At 34.3% G+C, this 19,755-nt stretch overlaps 1 protein-coding gene across 1 annotated transcript; it reads right to left on the bottom strand.

Moving 5' to 3' along the window:
• Positions 1-2,080: 2,080 nt before the first annotated feature.
• On the bottom strand, positions 2,081-19,597 carry LOC110711887 (protein RRP6-like 3). The gene is made up of 12 exons (XM_021890329.1): positions 19,214-19,597; positions 18,148-18,392; positions 17,858-17,956; positions 13,693-13,776; positions 13,234-13,320; positions 11,858-11,978; positions 9,770-9,972; positions 9,647-9,691; positions 7,077-7,588; positions 6,517-7,006; positions 4,069-4,706; positions 2,081-2,505 (listed from the first exon to the last, which is right to left on the bottom strand). The coding sequence occupies exons 1-12, from the start codon at positions 19,431-19,433 to the stop codon at positions 2,433-2,435; spliced, it is 2,817 nt and encodes a 938-aa protein (XP_021746021.1). The 5' UTR covers positions 19,434-19,597; the 3' UTR covers positions 2,081-2,432.
• Positions 19,598-19,755: the final 158 nt, after the last annotated feature.

Here is a 19,755-nt window from a genome sequence, read left to right as displayed (position 1 = left end):
CTGGGTTGGACGCTGAAGCCACGGCTGCGGCGCCTTGGAAAAACGCCACATCCGTGGCTACGGCGTCCAACCCAGCAGCCAGGCCCCTAGTTCTGGCGTCTGCAGCTGACGCCACCACCCCTGGCTGGGCGTCTTGCCTAGGCGCCCCGCCAATCACGGCTGTTTTTTATTTTTATTTTTAATTTTTTTTTTTAAAAAAATTTGTACCTTGCGTCCTTGAGACCTCCTTCCCTCCGCCGCCGCCGCCGCCAATTCCTTGCCTTGCCGCCTCGACATTGCCGTAGTTTGAATTTTTTTTAGAGAGATGTAGAAAGAAGATGAGTGTTTGGTGATGAGAGTGTGAGTGTTTTTTTTTTTTTTTTTTTTTATGTTAAGGGCAATATTGTCAAATCAAGTGAATTTTGTGGGCTTTATGTGGAGATTTGCGGGCGATGTTTAGCAATCCACCAGTTTTTTTATTCTTAATGTTACATTACATCTACTGTGTAACAGAGGTAGTAAATAAGGTAACATTGAATATGACCATAAATTGATTAATAAATTTTATTTAATTTACTAATTAGATGTATTATTAAATTGCTCTCTCTCTCTCTCTCTCTCTCTCTCTCTCTCTCTCTCTCTCTCTCTCTCTCTCTCTCTCTCTCTCTCTCTCTCTCTCTCTCTCTCTCTCTCTCTCTCTCTCTCTAATTTGTTTGGATTACTTTCGACCCTCTTTTTTTTAGTAGTTTTTTTTTCCTTCTAAATTTACATTGCTCATTTAAATAAATCTGAAAAAGTAGTGTATATGACATGTTCTAGTTTCACTATGGTGATATTGTTAATTATTGGTATAGTTGTTCATCTGCTTAGGGAATAATTATTATGGGTTAGGGTTTATAAAAAAGCATTTCATCCATAAAATCAATTTGTTGGTAAAAGATTCATGCGGGATCGCAACGGTTGTTAAATTTTCAAATACATGTAAATGAATTAGATGAAAATTAATCTTATCGGTTACAAGAAATCAATGCACTGTCTCTTCGAAAAGGCTGCATATTACAACGATGTGTGCGAGAGATGTGTGTCAACTTTTACTGTGTTAATGATTCAAAAACGGAGGGAGTATAAACCTGTAAAAGTTACCCTTTTATATATAAGTCACTTTTTCTGAGTAGCTTTCTCTTCCTTTTAGTTGACAAGTGTGGAAAACTCGTTTTACATTAAACTAATGTAAGCCGGTTGTATGTAAGACGAATTGAAATTCTTTTGTTATAAAAACATCCAACCCCTATTTTTCGACGTTGACTTCCTTATTTTTGGAGTTGACTCTTTATGTATAGGTCATGTGACATATTTTTGTTTATATTATTTCCACCTCTTTTCTTCTAGTTCCCTATAATTATATTAAAACACTTTACTCTCTAATTTCTTCAATAATGCAGCAGTTATACTTCACTAACGAGGCAATAAATTAAATTACTCTTCAATTACGCCTCCAAATTCTTCTGATCCTTTGCAACCGTCTTCATCTCCTTCAAAAACATATTCTCTCTCTCTCGTTCTCAACCTCTTTCATGGGGAACCCACCATGGAAATCGCAAGGCACAAACAAGGGAATCTAATTTGGGGGGAAACCCTACAGCTCTCAAAACGTTAGCCGATGTTAACCGATTAGGTGAAGTGATAAACCCCATCCGGTAAATTAATGGATTCATGGACTAAACTTTCTAATTTTTTGAATCCAAAATTTTAAATTTCAACAATTGGCCCAATAATTACCCTAGTGCCAATTCAATAAGACCCATAATATCAATCACTTAGGGATCAAATCAAAAGTAAAATGCTCTCGAATGGATATGCAAAAAGATTGCTTAAGACACCTTCCTCCATTTTTTTTAGTTGACACTTTTTTTAGTCACGTTTGCCAATGCACAAATTCAACCATAAAGTTAATATTTTGAAAACATATATCGTGACGAAACTAATAAGATACCACATAACTATATTATTCATTATGTAAACAGCACAAAACGAGTGTGTGAATAGTGTTAAAGTCAAACATGTCAACTAAAAAAAAAAAGAACATAAGAAAAAAAAAAGATGCTAAAGGAAAAGTTATGTATTACGGAGTACTTTCTTTTTGAGGCCTCTTCACAATTTGACACTAACAAAAAATTTTGTAATCAATCTACCTATCACATGGTCCAACAAACTAAATGGTTTTTTTTTCTCAAAAAAAAAAACAAATTAACAAACTAAATGGTTTTTATACTATTACAAAATTTCAGTTTTGGTACCTGTGTCAATCTGATAACAAATGCCAATTCCCAAACAAGCCATACAAGAACTTGAAAGGATCGAAACTATCAAGGAGATATATATGGTGAAAATTTTGATTCCGGGAAAACCATCTGATCAATGTATCGTATCAAGCAGCTCATCAGCAAAACTTGCTACCCCGGGATGGTATTACTATCCTTCTTCCCAGGATTATAAACGCTAAATTCTCCAAAACCTCTCTTTCCACTGGGAAAATAAAACATAAATCAGTATCAGAACCTCATGAAATTAACAACAGAAAGAACAAAAAAGTAGCTGGTTAAGAAATAGTTCAATAACTCTAACAGAAATATCAGAACAAGCGTTAACATAGTCCAGATAGCTTCTAAGTCAGCATGAATATGTATAGTCCCAAAATAGAACATAAATAAGCAAACCAACAATTTTAATTTCAGAGAAGTCCTAGAAAAATACCAACCAAGTATTAACATTTTATGTTCATTTTCCAGCAGGATGCAACAAAACCACCACCCATTCAACAATTTTCATTTTTACAATATTAGATTATCTTTTTTTCAAGTTCAATTTACTTATAATCTTAACTTTCAAGAAATGTCAAAAAGTTTAAGGAAAGCAGCTTAATAGTAACGGAATTTTTCCACCAGCATGCAACATAATAACCTGCATTAAAGAACCTTAACTTCGACCATACTAGACAGACCTCTAAATAAATTCCAAATCTCATACATGAATGACCCTAACCAAAAGCAGCTATATAGGAATGTTACTTAAGGAGCAAAGCAAATACCAAGCAGTTACAAAACATCAGTGCAGATCAATAAGACAAGAGTAGAATCAAATGCAGACATAAGAAAATGCTGATGGATCTGACAGTTGAAATATATAGAAGAGTTTGCTAGCTATGTGATTTTCCCTCCAGGCAAGTCATTTTGGAATATTTCTTTTTGTTGGGTTTATTATTTTTATGTGGATAATCTTGCAAAGTTGAGGTCTTTGAAATGACTTCTTTATCCTATCATTATTACATTGACCTAAATGTTAATTATCAAGTGCTGTAGCAGTTGATTTTTCATGTGTAGCTGAATACTTTATAAATTTTTCTTCCCAAAATGATAAGCTAATCAGTGATAATCTGTAGTATAATTCAGCCTATATTTCTAAGAAATTGACAGGGTTAGCCCTTTGACAAATCAAGCCACTTTCACGGTATATTTAGAGCACCAAGGAGAAAAAGTCAATCCAAAAATCTCAACTTTGCAAGACTACACATGTAATAACATTAAGTTCAATACTCAATCTGCTAGGGGAAAAGTATGTAGCTAGCAAACTCATGCAGCCCATGCAACATGAACAACCAGCCCAAAAGTGCCTTGCTCAGAACTTACAACATTTCAAGATATACATTGATGACATCTTTTACGTCTCTCAATTCATACATCATATGTAAGCATTTAGGAGATTAGATGGGTGATAATGGTCAATATGCTTATGAGTTGTATGTTACAGATATAGATAGGCGGTTTGCTTCCAAATTGCACTCCAAAGAATACAACAGACAGGATACAGGAGCATAGTATGGAATCAGAAAAACTAGTAATACAGGGCCCGACAAAGCGATAATTTAAAATTCAAAAATTCACTGACAAACAGCCTTTGTACACTATATATGCTGTCTATGCATATGCAAGTCCGTTAGTATAAGAGAAGTGAGGGGTTGGAGACGTGGAAAGTGGGAGGACACAAGAGAAGCATTAAATAAAATGATAAGCATGATGTAGAACAACTTACCTGTGCTTTACATCCCATCCGCCAGGAAGATAACGGGGATGGAGAGCATCAATAAAGACTTGTCGCCACCTTTGACAAAATACATGAATCCCATCCTCTCCATGGTTTTTGAGCAAATAATCCACAACTTTTTTCCCATGAGGCCCATGTCCTAATAATGAAACCTTTGACTTACCCTTTCTACCATCAACAGTTGCTTGCTGAGGATTTCTATTCTCACAGGTATTTTCAGTATCCGAAAGCATCACATCTTTGTCATCAGAGGTTCCACTGTCGGCTGAAGTCATAAGTACACCATTAACAGTAAATGCATCCCCACTGATGTCTTTCACAGAAAACGAGGTTGTCTTTACACTTGTTTCAGGCTTGTTGACTAGCTGCAAATCCGATGCTTGATCTGTTGCATCCAGTGATCCACTGGGCTTACTAGTTAATGAATAATGGTTGCCCGGTTCAAGCATGTCAGCAGAATTGTTCCCAGGTACCTCACCTGAAAAATTTTCTGCCAAGGAATGCTTATAGGAAGCCCCTCTTTTTTTCTCAAATTTTCTCCTTTCATTAGGACTCATGCCAACATGTAAAGCTGCCTCAAGGTCTTCATGTGATATCTCCCTACCTCCATAATAAGTCCGGACAACCTTTATAGATACCAGGTAAATAAATGAGACATTATCAGAAAAACAAAATCTTGTATCCCACTATTAAGCAGCAAATGCTTTGCTCAATACAACCTGGAGATAAAACACATCACATAATGTAATTCAATTTGTTTTGCAAAGTAACGTAGTATGCACATTCAGAATCATTTCTATATTACATTCAATACATAATGGATGAAGATGGGCATATAAGAAAACTTGGCTACCCATCCTCAGGCAAAGGAAATTGAGAAATAACAAGAAAAGAAAATACATCAGATAAAAAAGTTACGGCCTAGATTATTAATAAGTGTAGTACAAGGAGATGATTTGAGTATATAGTACGTTATATTGTTCTACCATAATGGTGTTAACAGACAAGGATAGTAGAAAAATGAAGGCAGGTGAAAGAAAAACTGTCAATAATCTACTAGAGAGGGAGTTAAAAGTACTTGTGTGCATAAGGTAAGGAAGAAAGATGATGACAGATTTTTACCAAATTGGACTATAGATGTGGGTGGACAAATATAAAAAAAAAATAAAAAAAACAAACACACAAACGCGCGCACACACACACACACACACACACACACACACACATAGAGAAACAAAAAGCCCGTACTTTGTATTGGCCTTGGTGCTTTATCTCCACCAGTGCCACGGTTGTGACTTTTTTAGTATGGACATGGTCTTGCAAGCCTATTGGGCCACAGACACGGTGAAAATGAATGCCCTGGATGTGGAGCACAATTGTAGCCACAACTTATCTTGCATTTATCCATTTTATGCTTCTAATCCTCTTGTAAATCATTATTAAACTAGCATGCCAAAATAATCTACAAATTCCTTCTTAAAGCCCATCAAATGCTTAACAAATAATCAATATCCAGAAACTAGGACCCAGACTCATCCCAAACAGGGGCATCAATGCCCCTACATCACTCAATTAAGCCCTTTATGCCTGTCTTTTTCGAGAATTAATTCTAATTGAGATGTGCATAATTGCCTACAATATCAAACGATCATCATGATTACATCAACACATTTAAAGTGATACACATGAGTTACACTACAACAAGGCCCTTCTCAAACTAACTTTACTCTCTAGAGCGAGGATGTGAATATACAGAGAGGAAATTTATTTTTTTAAAAGACGAAGGGAAGATTAAGAGTGAAAGCTTGCTAGCAAAATTGTGAGTGAAAATGTGTGTCATGATATTTGTTGAGGGGGTATGTAAAGGATGATTAGGATCCATAATAATGGAGGTTACTTGATTTTAATTCCTATCTTATTTATCCACTAGATAAATAAATTTTGGTATAGGAGTTCTTCATATCATCCCCACATGACCAATGGGGAGTATTTAAGGCATACTACATGTAATCTACCTTGCTCTTCAATCTCAGCTTTTGAATTCTACATCTAACAATGCAATCAATTCAAGCAATGAAGCAATAATAGCAGTGCTACAACCTTCTAACCCAGCACACACAAAAAGTACATGAAGAATGATTCAATGAAAGAGTACAATTTTCTAGCCAACTAATATTCACAAGCATGCATGAAAAAGTGGATAAAGCACATAGAAGTCAACATCCCAATATCAAACAAGAAAATTTGCAACTTATATCCATAGATGTAACATCATCTGATAGAAAAATATTAAAAATTTCAAACCTGGAAGAGGCCACCAGCTGACCAGGACAAAAATAATCAAGATCCAACTCACAATGATAAACCACCATTGACTTAAATTTTATGCTTCCATACAAAATATAAAATAAAATAAAAATGAAAAAAGTTCCACACCTTCACCAATTCCTCATGACGTTTGGATGGCATCCTTGGTCCATGCCTCAGAAGCGCCATAGCTGCTGTTCGCAGTTGCAAGGGTGAAACACCTACTTCCTGATCTTGCAGTTCAGGTGTCTCAGTATGTTGCAGTTGTCCTGAATCTACCACTTTCGTCACATAAAGTGGTATACGATATTCAGCTGCAACAAGTTTTTTATACTTTTCGGCTGCGGCGTGAGCAACTTCGTGGCAATCAACACACAGCAGGACTATATCATGAGAACGGTGGCTTTTGAGGTGCTCAGGAAAATGCATTCTGTAGCAAGAAGGTATTATCCGATACCTTAAATAATGTTTGTTCTCACCACAGCTAACACACAAGTTTCTTTTACTTTGGATGTAGAAGTCATTGTCTTCATCTTCTGGGCGTCCCTTGGGTTCAAACAAAAGCATGATAGCTTGAGGGTTGTCATCCATAACTTTTGCTAAGTTGCGGCTAAGGTACCTATAGATACAATATAATTAGTATCAAATAGAGGGGTAGATGTAGCCAAACATATTTAATCACGACCAACCATTCAAGCTTTTTGTGATCACAATAGCATAGCAACCGGCCGTCACTAGCATATATCCTACAGTTATGATAAACTGGAGCTTTGCATGAGAATTTTTGAACAAAGAGCTCTCTAGAAGCCTTGCGTGTAACTAGCTTTCCACTTCTCACCCCAATTTTCATAGATATTGACCCATTTTCAAGTTTCAGGTTGGAACCAAAGAGAAGATTGTAGTTGTAAGTAGACAGAGAGCAACTCCCATTTGGACCAAGGTGCTTATGAAGAAGCCTTCTCAAAATATCAACAGAGTTGCTTTGTTCTTCTTTCAACAAGCCATGGACATCATCCCAATGACTGTAGATCACAGGAGATGGTGATATTATGCTGAATGAGGATGGGTTTGAATCATTATCTTCATCAGCTGCAGATATGACGGTGTAGATTTCTGTTTCAGATACTGGGTTCTTTTCCGCAAGAGCAACAATAGCCTGGTCTGATAATACATATCTCAAGCTCTCATCATGAACACGAGCCTGAAATTAAGGACCAAAAATCGCTGAATAGCCCAATTGACAATATGATCTAAAAGGCAACTAAAGAAGTAAAACTGTAAAAGAACACAATACCAAGCTGATTTTTCTCATTCAATTGAAAAAAGCACACAATAATTTTCCAAGTGACTCATAACAGTACAGAGGCTGTGACCCAACCTCAAGACAAACAAAGCGATGCAACTTCATAGTGAAGAAACATAGATTTCATCACCTTTCAGACAGCACACAGGCATCTAGAGATATATTAATGTCTGTTAAGGTATTCTCATCTCAAGGTTACGTTGGTATTGATTTAGTCAGAGGTTAATGTCCTAAGTATTCCCTATTCTTCTTCACTATGACTATAGAACAGAGGTCTATTAAAAAAACAGAGAAAGTTGATATTTCTGAAGTTACATAATCTCATTCTATGACAAATTTTAACAGCAAAACCTAATCCTTCAACTTGAAAGAGCTCTTGAAGAATTAAGGTTTGTGCATCATATACTAAACATGAAGTTACTTTATTTTAATTCAACAAATCTCAATGGTCCAATAATCTAGTGTTACTGAATTAACAGGGAACGTTGCAATTTCCATCAGGTTACATGACTCATGGTTCAATAATATGGTTTTCATTGCGATCACGGTGTTGCAAGTGCGAATATGATTCATCAATCACGAACCATGTCACGGTTTTCACAATGCGAATTTGATTTCAAAGTCTTTTTAAGATTTGATAGTAGTTGTACACTATTTGAATAGTTAAAATAGAATAGTAAAGCATTATAGTCACTAGTGGTGACTAGTGAGACAAGGGGAATCTTTCACTATATCTATAAATCAAAAGTATTTGAGTGACACAAGGAATTTAACGTTTAACACAGGGTGATATAAGATCGGAACATTTGACTCAACCAAGGTTGTGGGTTTTTGACATACATCTTGTTGATACAGACAATTTCAGTTCGGTCAATTGATAATTCTTTACAATACAACCCAACCAAAATATTGCGGCTTTGTGTTTACACCATGGATGCAAGCTTTTGATTGTTTTAAAAATCAGCCAATGACAATTCGCCAAGAAGCAATATCCCTGTGGATGTCCAGAATTTAACATAGGGCTCTAGCAGGTGGCTCCTAATCTAAAGGCTACCTTTAAATGTCCTTTTTTTCAGTACAAACATAGTGATCACACATAAATGAGGAAGCCCTCATTAATGCTTCCACTGTATACTCTTCCATTAAACCATTCATGTACTTATTTCCTCAAACCCCATACTAGCTTTGACCATTTAAGAAAATACAATTCCCAAAATTCCTTGGCACAGCTCTTTGTAGCTCACTTGTTCATTCGCAATAAACAGCTTTCTAGATCTTCCTTTCACTATACCCTCATTTAAGTTATCACATGAAAGATAAACCACAACACCTTGGTTACACTACTTTTGGACTGTACATAACTAAGCCGAAGAAACATAAATTCAATCCACTAATAGTTTTAATTTATAACATTATGGCCATTCAATGTAAAAACCTAATTTCTTGACAGAGTTACCTAATTGAGTAATTGATGTAATATCACTCTAAGAGCTTTTCGATTCTCAAACATTAATTAGAGGCAGAGTAGGGACTCCCTTTACAAATTTAAAAAATATTTTTAAAAAATGAAAGGGGAAAAAAAAAAAAAAAAAAAAAAAAAAAAAAAAAAAAAAAACCACTCTCCTAAATAAGAATGGAACAAAATAAAAAAAAAAAAAAAACATTCTCCCAAACAAGAATTGAACAAAGCAATTCTTTTGTGTCTAAGGATACATGTGCCAACCTTGAAGAATACAGTTGTGATTACTAATTTGAAAAAATAATGTTAATTTGTGTTTAACAGTGCACATTGTGCAATAAACTGTAATCTTGGATGTAGGCATGAACATGTTTCTGATTGGATGTGCCAAACTGCCAACATCTAAGAGAAATAAACCGCTTAATAAACAACGATCGAATGGATGGTCCATGCATATTTTAAAAAGGAACCATAAATGTCAAAACTTAACTACTAACCATTAAGTCTCTCCAGGCGCAAAGTTTTCTTATGTGATTCTGGACCTGGTAAAAGCATCAGAATAGCAATATTAGTATTTCAGGCATAATAGCTACATCATAACAAAAAGTTAACTTGTGTACCTGTGGTCCTGAAATTTCAGAGACAAAAACTCCTTGATTATTCAAATAACGAGAAATTATTGATGATGCTACAGATTCTCCAGGAAAAGAATCAGACTCTTTACAAAACAGTTGCAAACTAATCGTATTTGACCTGTGAATAGCCTCGGGGAGGAATTGGAACCTGACATCCTGAGGTGTTGAATCTTTTGGTTGACTGGTATCTGTTGATATTTTTTTTTATGAAGAAGATGATGAACAAATTCTAATATAGAACATTCAAGGCTGATAATGCATATAAACAAAGCTTCCAAAGTACTTTTTCTTACATAACAAATGTATCTGTACTTAGGCTATTTTCTCTTCACCTTATTTAAGAAACTTAGGCTCTGTTCTATTTAGCTTTAAAAAATGATATTAATTATAAACAAGTCAAACAAATAAAATTAAGGATTTTTTTTTGTATTCTACCACCCAAAAATAACCCACTTTTTGAACTAACCACCCATTTTAATTTTCATTATAAAATACCACCCAAAAAAAACAAACAATTATTTCACCACCACTTAACACTTTTTGTCAAGAAAACCGTTAAATCTAACGTTCCAAAAAAAAATTCCTCGATTTCCATGCCAAAAATATGCTGCTTAGAGATTTTGGGGGTCATTTTGTCCCCAATGGATGCTATTTGAGGTCAAAATTAACAAAAAAAAAGTATTGGAAATGCCACGTTTTGCATACCAAAATATACCTCGATTGCACACAAATCGAGGCATTTTCGATAATTTTTGTCAATTTTAACCTCAAATCGGAACCATTAAGGTCAAAATAACCCCCAGAACTTTAATAGAACAAGTTTCGACACGAAAATCAATAATTATTTTTAAAAATATGGAATTTAACGATTTTTTGACGGAAAGTGCTATATGGTGGTGAAATCTGATCTTTTGTCTTTTTTTTGGTGTTATTATAAAATTAAAATGGGTAATTATTTCAAAAGGCGGTTATTTTTAGGTGGTAAAATACAAATAAACCTAAACTTAAATTTAGTAAATATAACTCAAGTTCAGTAAAAATAAGTTTTAAAATCAGTAACTTCAATGAAAATATACACTACCTTCGTTCTTTTATGTTCAACTAAGTCTATGGATACGCAATTTGAATATTGAAAAATGTGAGTGCGTGTAAGAGTAGGATTAAGTGAGAGAAAGTTTAAAAAGGTGGCTGGGTGTAAGAAAAGAGTGATTAAGTAAGAAATAGTGTGTGGAAAGATGTAATTATTATGGAGTAAAAGGGGTAAGATGGTAAAGGGGATAAGCCTAAAATAGAATAAAGCACAGTGAGTAGAACGAAAAAACAGACTATAATGAGAAGTGGGTAGAACAAGATATAATAAAGGGAGTAAAACTATAATATACTGAATCAATAAAAGTAAGATTTCTAATCGATAAATCTAAACCAAGTTCAACAAAAAATAATTTAATTTTGGTAAAACTAATATAAGTTTAAGTTAAGTAGATATAGGGTGAAGAGAATGGGATACAACTCGTTAAAAAAATTATGGGCGTAATTCTTAAATCTTGTAATATCCTTGTTTGAATCAATTCATAAAGACGGGTAAGATTTTTTTTTTTTTTAATTTTTTTTTGCAAGAACATTCTTAGTGCCCAAGGCAATGGAATTTCCCCATGTAATGCTACTTGCCCAAGTAAATCATCTCCCTTCAGATTTGGAGAGTTTTTTTTAACCTAAGCGAAAGTAATTCTATGTTAACACCTTAAGAAATTATAATATTCAGTATTCAGCTTGAGTTGATGAGTCTGTCATCTGGGAGAATTCTTTCCCCTACCCCCTATTCCTATTTAAATCTCTGAATTGTCATGAGCTTTCAATCACTCAGTACAAAGAATGATTTTGTTTTTAGTTTCCTAATAACGTTTTTTAATCCTTAAATGAGGGGAAAACATAATATGTATTATGCAGAGTATTCATCCGTGATAAATGTGGAAGAATTTTTCTCATATTGAGTTTTTAATCATTTAGTATCTTTTGTTCTACTGCATCTATTATAAAACCCCAACAACTTTAAAATAAATAGTAGAATTATACCTTTATCTTTTGCTTCAAGCTCCTTGATCAAGCATCGTGCTATATAAAGAAGAAAATGTGCATCTAATCGGGCATACTCCACCATCTCTTCAGGAAGAGGGCGCTGTCTCCAATCTTCGCGCTAGACAAAGTGGCAACATCACATCAATAGTTACTCTATATTAAGATTTTCCCCTTTCATCCTCTCTCCTTAGAGGTATGTGGAAAAGAATGAGAAATGATAAAGAAGTTTCAAACAAATTATGAAGAATCTAATAGGTCTGTGCGTAATATACCAACATTAATACTTGTAAATCTAGAATTATAGGCTTATGATTATGCCTTTCATGATAAGCATATTAATACAAGTATTATATATTCCAAATATTAGGAATCCATATGCCACTTACATAGAATTGCAGTTTACCATAAACACCAGTAAATTGGATCTTCTGCTTTGGCAACTATTCAATTTTAAAAATTAGCCGGGGACCTAGCAACAATATCAGAGATCAATTTAAGCTTAGTATCTTAATCTGCTCTGCCTTCTTGAAAAAATATTCAACAATTCATTATCTGCATTATTCAAGATGTGCATGTACTAATTACAGCCTTAAATTCCCTACTAGTCTACTTACACAGCTTTAGTTGAAATTGAAATATTTCAAAAGCATCCTTCTGCAAGGCAAATGCTAGGACACCATCCCTTTTCTAGACATGAAATTTTGTTATCTTTGATAATTCACCAAGCAAATTTATTGTCTTTAAACTAATTATCTTACCCTACATAATTAGAACTTACTACACAGTTTAAAAAACTAAATACAATTTGTTGATTTGTTCCTACCTCTTAGATGCAAACGCTTAAGTTTCACCTTGGAAATGTAATAAACTAATCTAAGGAGGGGCACTATGGGTAGTCTTGTATTTTTAGGTTAATAGTCTTTAATTTTATTATAAATAGGCGGGGGGGAAGAGGTAGGCAGATTTTTGGAGTGAATCCTTAGGAGAGTTGTGACCTCAAGTCACTATTTGAGAGTTGTGACCTAAAGTCACTAGTGCCAGCCTAAAGCCGCTAACTTGTGAAGTTGTTTGTTATCAATCAAAGCTTCAATCTTTACTTTTTAATCTCATTGTTTTTTGTAACTTACCTTGAATCTATTACAGTGAATCAGAAAGACAGAAAACTAATAAAGACAAACTGATGGAGACAAGTGCAATCCTGAAAGAGGGGGTTCTACTTCAGACTACCTATGCCATCAGTATACAAATTCGTAATTCCAACTTTTTGAACATAAATGTCAGTTCCTTATCTTCTTTGCAGAACTCTTGCAAAATCAATAGGTAATATAAAGAAAAAAAATGTAAGCCTGAACAATGAAATGATATGACCCTACCTGTAATAATTTGTTTGTGGTAACACCACAATAGGTCTCAAGTAAGTATGCCAGAGATTTATGTGGTTTAGATAGAACTTCACATGCCTGCACAAAAATAAGGTAGAGGCATCAAGGCATGCATCTTAAAAAACAAGCACCCAAACAAGATTGATAATCTACAATAAAATAATACAGTATAACACTTTAATAAACCTAGCTTATGCTACAACAGACCTTGCAATAGTACTGGAATAACTGATATTCTAATAAATTATCTTATGAGATTTTCAATAAAATCATTAATTTGTACACTTCATTATTTTATTTTTTTTTGGTAAATATGTACACTTCATTATTCCTTTCAACCATTAGGCTTTTAACAGATTTTGCACATGAGGATCATTTATTCTGCATTTTATTAACTTTTACAACCAATTGACCTTTAATTGACAATGTGATAAGGAAAAGGACAAAGACCTTTGCAGTATCGAACATGTTAACCACATAAATGTGGAAGTCTCTTTGCAGCCAAAGCACATCATTGTCTGCACCGTGAAACACCTGCATGTGAGGAAAAATGATCACTGAAACCTGTATATTTCTGTGAGTATAACTACCTAGTTATCGGAGAGATAGGAAAATAAGTCCACAGCAGGCATTACATTCAGCAATAAGTCAGACTCACTTAACTCCTAAAACATAAAGAATGAAAGAAAAAAAGGAAATAAATGCGCTTCTGGTTGTCTACATTTGTGTAATCCAGTACCATAAGTCAGACTCACTTCTGTTTATTAAACCTTTAGCTACAACAACAAACAGATGTTCAAAGCCCTTTCAAATTAGAAACAGCATGGCCACATTCTACAGTGCACTTTGGAGCCCAGTACGGATGTGCTCCCCAAATTCCAGGGACCAGTAGCTTCTGTCTCACAGCTATCAGGTCTGCACAGGTGTGCTGACCTGATTAGAGCCTTTCCTCCCATAGTTTCTTTGCATGTGACTTCAAAACATGTTCCGAAGCTTAAGTCCAAATCAACATCAACAAAAATAAGGGATCAAGGAATGTCCAATTGCACTTGAAGTACATCAAAAATCATAAAACACCTCGTATAACTCAGAATAATGAACACTATGCAGAATTAGCACTAAGACCTTGTTCACTTCACCTTATTTTTGTTGAAATGAAATTATTTTTACTGTATTTTTGCTGAACTAAAATTATTTTTACTGTAATAAAATTATCACTAAACTGAAATTATTTTTGCTGAACTAAAATTATTTTTTAATGATTCTCTATTATATTTCTTCTTCTAAGTTACAAATTTTTACGAAACTAAAATTATTTTTATTCAAATAAATTTTTTGTTACTCAACTGAACTTATTTTTATTCAACTGAAATTATTTTTACAAAATTAAAATTATTTTTACTGAATATTTGTTTTAAGGTGAAGTAAACAAGGCCTAAATGCTCTTTATTCATGTCAAGATGAGGACTAAAATGTTTTAATGGAAATTTTTGTCCCTAAACAGCCAAATGAGGGAATGTTTTAAAGAGGTCTTTCAGAAAGGCTAGGCCTGCAATGATTCAAAATTTACCAAAGCTGCAAAACAAGACCATGAAATGGATGCTAAAGGGGCCTGCAATGATTCAAAATTTACCAAAGCTGCAAAACAAGACCATGAAATGGATGCTAAAGGAGGAGCATAGAAAGAGACTAATTTCGACCTAGCAAGCCAATAAGAACAATATTCAACCCTAGTTGATTTGACTGATAAAGCATAAAACATCCTTTTTCTAATCTTCTATCAATATCAAGTCAGTCCTACAAGGTGACATCACAAGACTCTCACACAGGACTCATCATCTCATCATTTCAATTTCCTCACTATAAGTTTGAATTGTGACTTTCTCCACCAAATCACCGATAGATACACACTCTTTACTTCTAACCATAAGGGATTTATATGGTTGTAATGAGACTTAGGACCAAAATATTAAGAATTATAGAAGAAAGTGGTGATTAAAACCTAAACTAGTGAAGCAACTTCAATCATAGAACACCAACTAAATTCAATCACAAGTACAGATTAAATTTCCATTTAACCATCCACTTGACAAGTTTACAACCATATTTAAAATTCTATTCCACAACTAAGAGACATAAAATTATTATTTATATCAACATGTTTTCTCTTTCATTGAATTACAATTTTTTCCTTATATTCATCATCCTTTTCCTTTCGTTTTCATCTTTTTTATATGACACACCACTACTTTTTTTCTCCTTTTAATTTAAAACAAAAGGCATTTCTATACACATAATTACATACACTGACACCATTTTAAAATGAAGCATAACTATTGTTGACAAAGCCAGCTTACAATGTTGCCAAATTTACTCAAATGGAATGGTTCCACCCTCGTAGCTATCCTCTGGCTCTCTTTTCGGCTTTTTACCTTTCAGAACTCTTTCAATATCAGGTTGGAAAATCCAAATTTGTGGGTTGTAGATTACCGTTGCCTCCACATGAGGGAGGAAGATATAGAATCATTAGCCCACTCACTGTAGCCCACGACACCATCGTCCTCTAATCAATGCATGGTCTTTAAGGAGCACAACTCAATCCTTGTTGCACCAAGAGCCACTTAGACTTCTTAAATAAATTACAAAAGATGAAATCTAATGCCTACGTGTAGAAATAAGTCCTTAGAATTGTGTCCCTTAGAAAAGATAATGTTCACAATAAGAAAGACTGCAATCATATATATGAGAGGGGTAATCCTTAGTAGTAAGTCATTATCCTACTTCCTTTAGGCCAACCATAAGTTTCCAAAAGAGTATGCAATAATACATACAATAGGGACAATCCTTAGGGCTTATCTTACCTCTTCTAGGCCAACTAAAAACCTTATTGACATTCCTCATAATCATTTTTTCAGGTTGGCCCATTAATTGGAAGGTGATGTTCATTGGAGAATTGTTGGTGGCATGGTGGATTAAAAAGTTGGAAAGGAAATCAAGAGTCATTCGCTTGTAAGTCTAACCAACCAACTAGCCCCTTAGCAAAAACAATGGTTTAACATCGTTACCTACCCCTAAAGCCACCGCTACGCCATGCTGTAAAACAAGTAGATTCCAGTTCAATTTGCAATTTCGATGATTATAATTCATAACTTTTATGGTTGTTCCTTGAGGATTGAATCTCTAGTAAAATAAATTCCATTGTATGTCTCTTCTTTCTCCATTGCGATTAACAATTGATAATTCTTGTTGTACGTGCTCTTGTTCATTTTTTATCTTAATAATCTTCAACCTTGATGTTTTGTTCATGTATCTAACATATAATTCATTGATTGATTTTGCTATTTCCATGGATTGCAAGTAGTCTCCCAGAGGATGGGCGAAACCCTTAATAACTTCATAGATACTTGATTGCATGTGAAGGTTTTAACTTTGGGTTGTTGTTTAGTTGAACTTTAGGGATTTCTATTGCTAGTTTTTATGATTGATCATCATAGAATAGTCTCCTAAACAACTAATCGAATAAAGTTAAGTAGAAGGCTCTCTCTTTTTTTGTATTTGCCTAAAAGACTTTGAATATAGGATATTTTTTAGTCAAGGGAACAGGTTATTGTGATCAATAATGTTGATTTTATTGTTTGAATTACATTCAAGACATTATGTTTTTCAACCTAGCTGGATAGAGTATTTTGGTTCTAATAGAATTTCTATGATTGATTTGAGTGGTGTAAATCCATTCAAGATACCAGCACTATGGTGAACACTGCTTGAATAAGGCAACCAATTGTAGGACCAGAGACCAAACCAATTAGGTCAGACCACTTAATACCATTTGGTCTTTGTTTATAATTTTTGCACCAGGTTTCAATAAACGCCACTGCTCGCACCTTGCAGGCTTGCAGCTACTTGCCAACTATATTGCCTCCTCTTCTCTTAGTGTATCATGTTGTGTTAAAAATGCAATTAGAACTTAGTGGTTAGTAGAGAATGCTCAAGAATTGGTGATTCTAGCCATAAGATGATGCATTCTTATGTGTGTTCTTATTACTCAAAGAAAAAGTATCAAAAAAACCAACAGTATATTCGTTCAGCTACATATTCTGAATCTGTATGATAATATGATCACATAATTAAAACATAAAAAAAAAAATAATAATAATAATAAAAAAGAAAAAAAAAACGCAGAAAACGACAAAGCAGAGGATGTTCAAAATCTAGACCAGACAAGAAAATACAGGTCCGCCCTGTCTGAATTGATCCATTACCAGACTAGTCTTGTATCATCAGCCGACAGGTTTGCCTCGATTTCATCCTGTTCTACCGTAGTTCTTGACCAGTTGTGAATCAATGTACGTTCCAAAATTGTCAATTAAATAATGTATGCCTCCTTAATGAGTGACCTAGGGGAGGTTGTACTCATGGAAATTGATAATAAAGGTCATTTCTTCATACTTCATGTTGGAAGCAAAATATCTAACGTTTTCTATATTATTTTGGTAGTAACAAGCTATAATTTGGAAGATAAAAAGTCATACAAAAGTTTTTAATGTTAGTAAATCTTGGGAAAACAAAGAAGTCATTTAGGTTTTGCTGAAGTTATCATATGGTAGATATTTACCTTGACAACATTAGGATCAGAGAAAACAGACTGCAGCATATGAATAGAGTCATGTAAAGCGATGGTGTCGACAAGATAATCCTCCTTCTGAGTTGAAATCTGTTTGACATACAGGTTCATGATGAGATTAACACATTCAATTCCAAACAGGAATGAGGCATCCTCCCCGGGTTTAGGAAGGGAAGAATGCAACAGAAGGGCAATACCTCACTAAAAAAAAAAGCTAGCCTAATCTTCATATCAAAATATTTGGTGAATAGATATTAAGGGAGAAAAACTTAACACATTACCTGTATTAAAGCAGTGAAACCCAGAAATGATCGTAGGCTGTGCTGCTCTGTGTCCACAGCAAATAACTTCTCTTTACTCAATACATCAACAAGTTCTTGTAATTGTGACTCTGACTCCACCCAGACATGTGACTTGCTCATTTCCGTCATTGAAATCTCATCAAAAATGATATAATCATTTTGAGTATTCTCCAACAACGTCATAATCTCTCTATCATAAGGGTGCAAATTAGATGATTCAGCAGCTGCAGAAATGAGAAACAAAATCCCAAAGCTAAATTCAGCCTGAATTTGTCAATGCATCCTCAAAAAGGAGAGAAGAAAATTCCATCTTCGTTCATATTCATTATTCAGTACCATCAGTTAAAACATTTCAAATTGGATACATCAAATGAAATGCATATGCAGACATACATTTCAATATTTCATGGAGGGTAAGATAAGTCAGCTCGATAGTATTTGGGATTTTGGGGGGGGGGGGGGGGGGTGGGAGGCCGACGGTAATATCTCTCTTTCTGCTGTTATTGTTTGTTAGTTGCCACACCAATTAAACAATTGAACAAAAAGTTAAAGAATGCATGACTCCTAATCTATCTCACATGTAAAAAAAAAGGCAAATTTCTCCAAACATCCAAAACATTAGACATTCACACTCCAATTTGGCAATATTCGACAAATGTGTGCTCGATTCTCCATTGGATTGTAGGCATCAAATGACACCATGGCGAATTAAACCGATCACAACTATGCATAATGACTTTGATCAATCAAAGTTAAAGCTGAACTATTCAAGTATAAATTCAATCAATCAATTAGGGTTTAAATAAAGAAACTATAGTTACATCTTCATACTCATTCTGAAAATTTGGAAGTTAATTAGCTCCAATTCAAATAAAGATGAAGCTTAATTCGGATTAAAATCATCTAATTATAATATAAATTTGCTAATTCAGACTAGTTCCACGCATTAAAAAATTATGTCATGAACAATCAATCATATACTAAATTTCAGCAAAAAATAATTAAAAAAATGACATCAATATCAATCAATTATGAAAGTTCATACCATTACTAGAATCAGAAAGCTTAAGATGCTTGAAAGAAGAGTAAGAATTATCAGCCAAAACTCGCTTGAAAGAAGATTGTGGCTTGAATTCAGAGGATAAATAGCACGATAATCTGGCACAACGACGTCGTCGGCGATGATCAAGAGTAAAGTAGAGAGAGATTGCGGAGATGCATGCGATTGCGATTGCAATGCTGAATTTCAGCTCTTTCTGTCGCATTTTCTTCTTCGTTTGGCTTGGAGTCAATTGTTCACTGCTTTCTTGTTTTGAAAGAAATGTTGGATTTCCAGAAGCGGCGGGAAACTAGAGACTACTGGGGGCATTGACTCAAACGCTAAAGAGGGCTTGTTAGCTGAGTTAGGTCCTCCAGGACAGGACCATGAAAAAATAAACCCAACTAAATGACTCATTTCGAACGTCTAACATATATGCATTGGCAAATGTTTTATCGATTTTCCTAATGAATCTAATGTGAAAAGTGAATAGCTAGCTGCACATCTCGTCTTGAGTAGGGATGGCAATTTAATTTAAATTTGATTCG

Source organism: Chenopodium quinoa, unplaced genomic scaffold (genome assembly GCF_001683475.1).
Source record: "Chenopodium quinoa cultivar QQ74 unplaced genomic scaffold, ASM168347v1, whole genome shotgun sequence".
Classification (NCBI taxonomy): Eukaryota; Viridiplantae; Streptophyta; class Magnoliopsida; order Caryophyllales; family Amaranthaceae; genus Chenopodium; species Chenopodium quinoa.
The sequence above is the reverse complement of the archived record's forward strand: the minus strand, read 5'-3'. Positions and strand labels throughout refer to the sequence as shown.

Coding starts and splice junctions, on each gene's coding strand:
- LOC110711887 (XM_021890329.1), bottom strand. CDS start 19,433: ATGCGACAGAAAGAGCTGAAATTCAGCATTGCAATCGCAATCGCATGC. Junction 13,777..17,857: donor CTGATCCTAATGTTGTCAAG/GTAAATATCTAC, acceptor CCTCACATGCAG/GTGTTTCACGGTGCAGACAA. Junction 7,589..9,646: donor GCGCCTGGAGAGACTTAATG/GTTAGTAGTTAA, acceptor CCTTAATTTCAG/GCTCGTGTTCATGATGAGAG.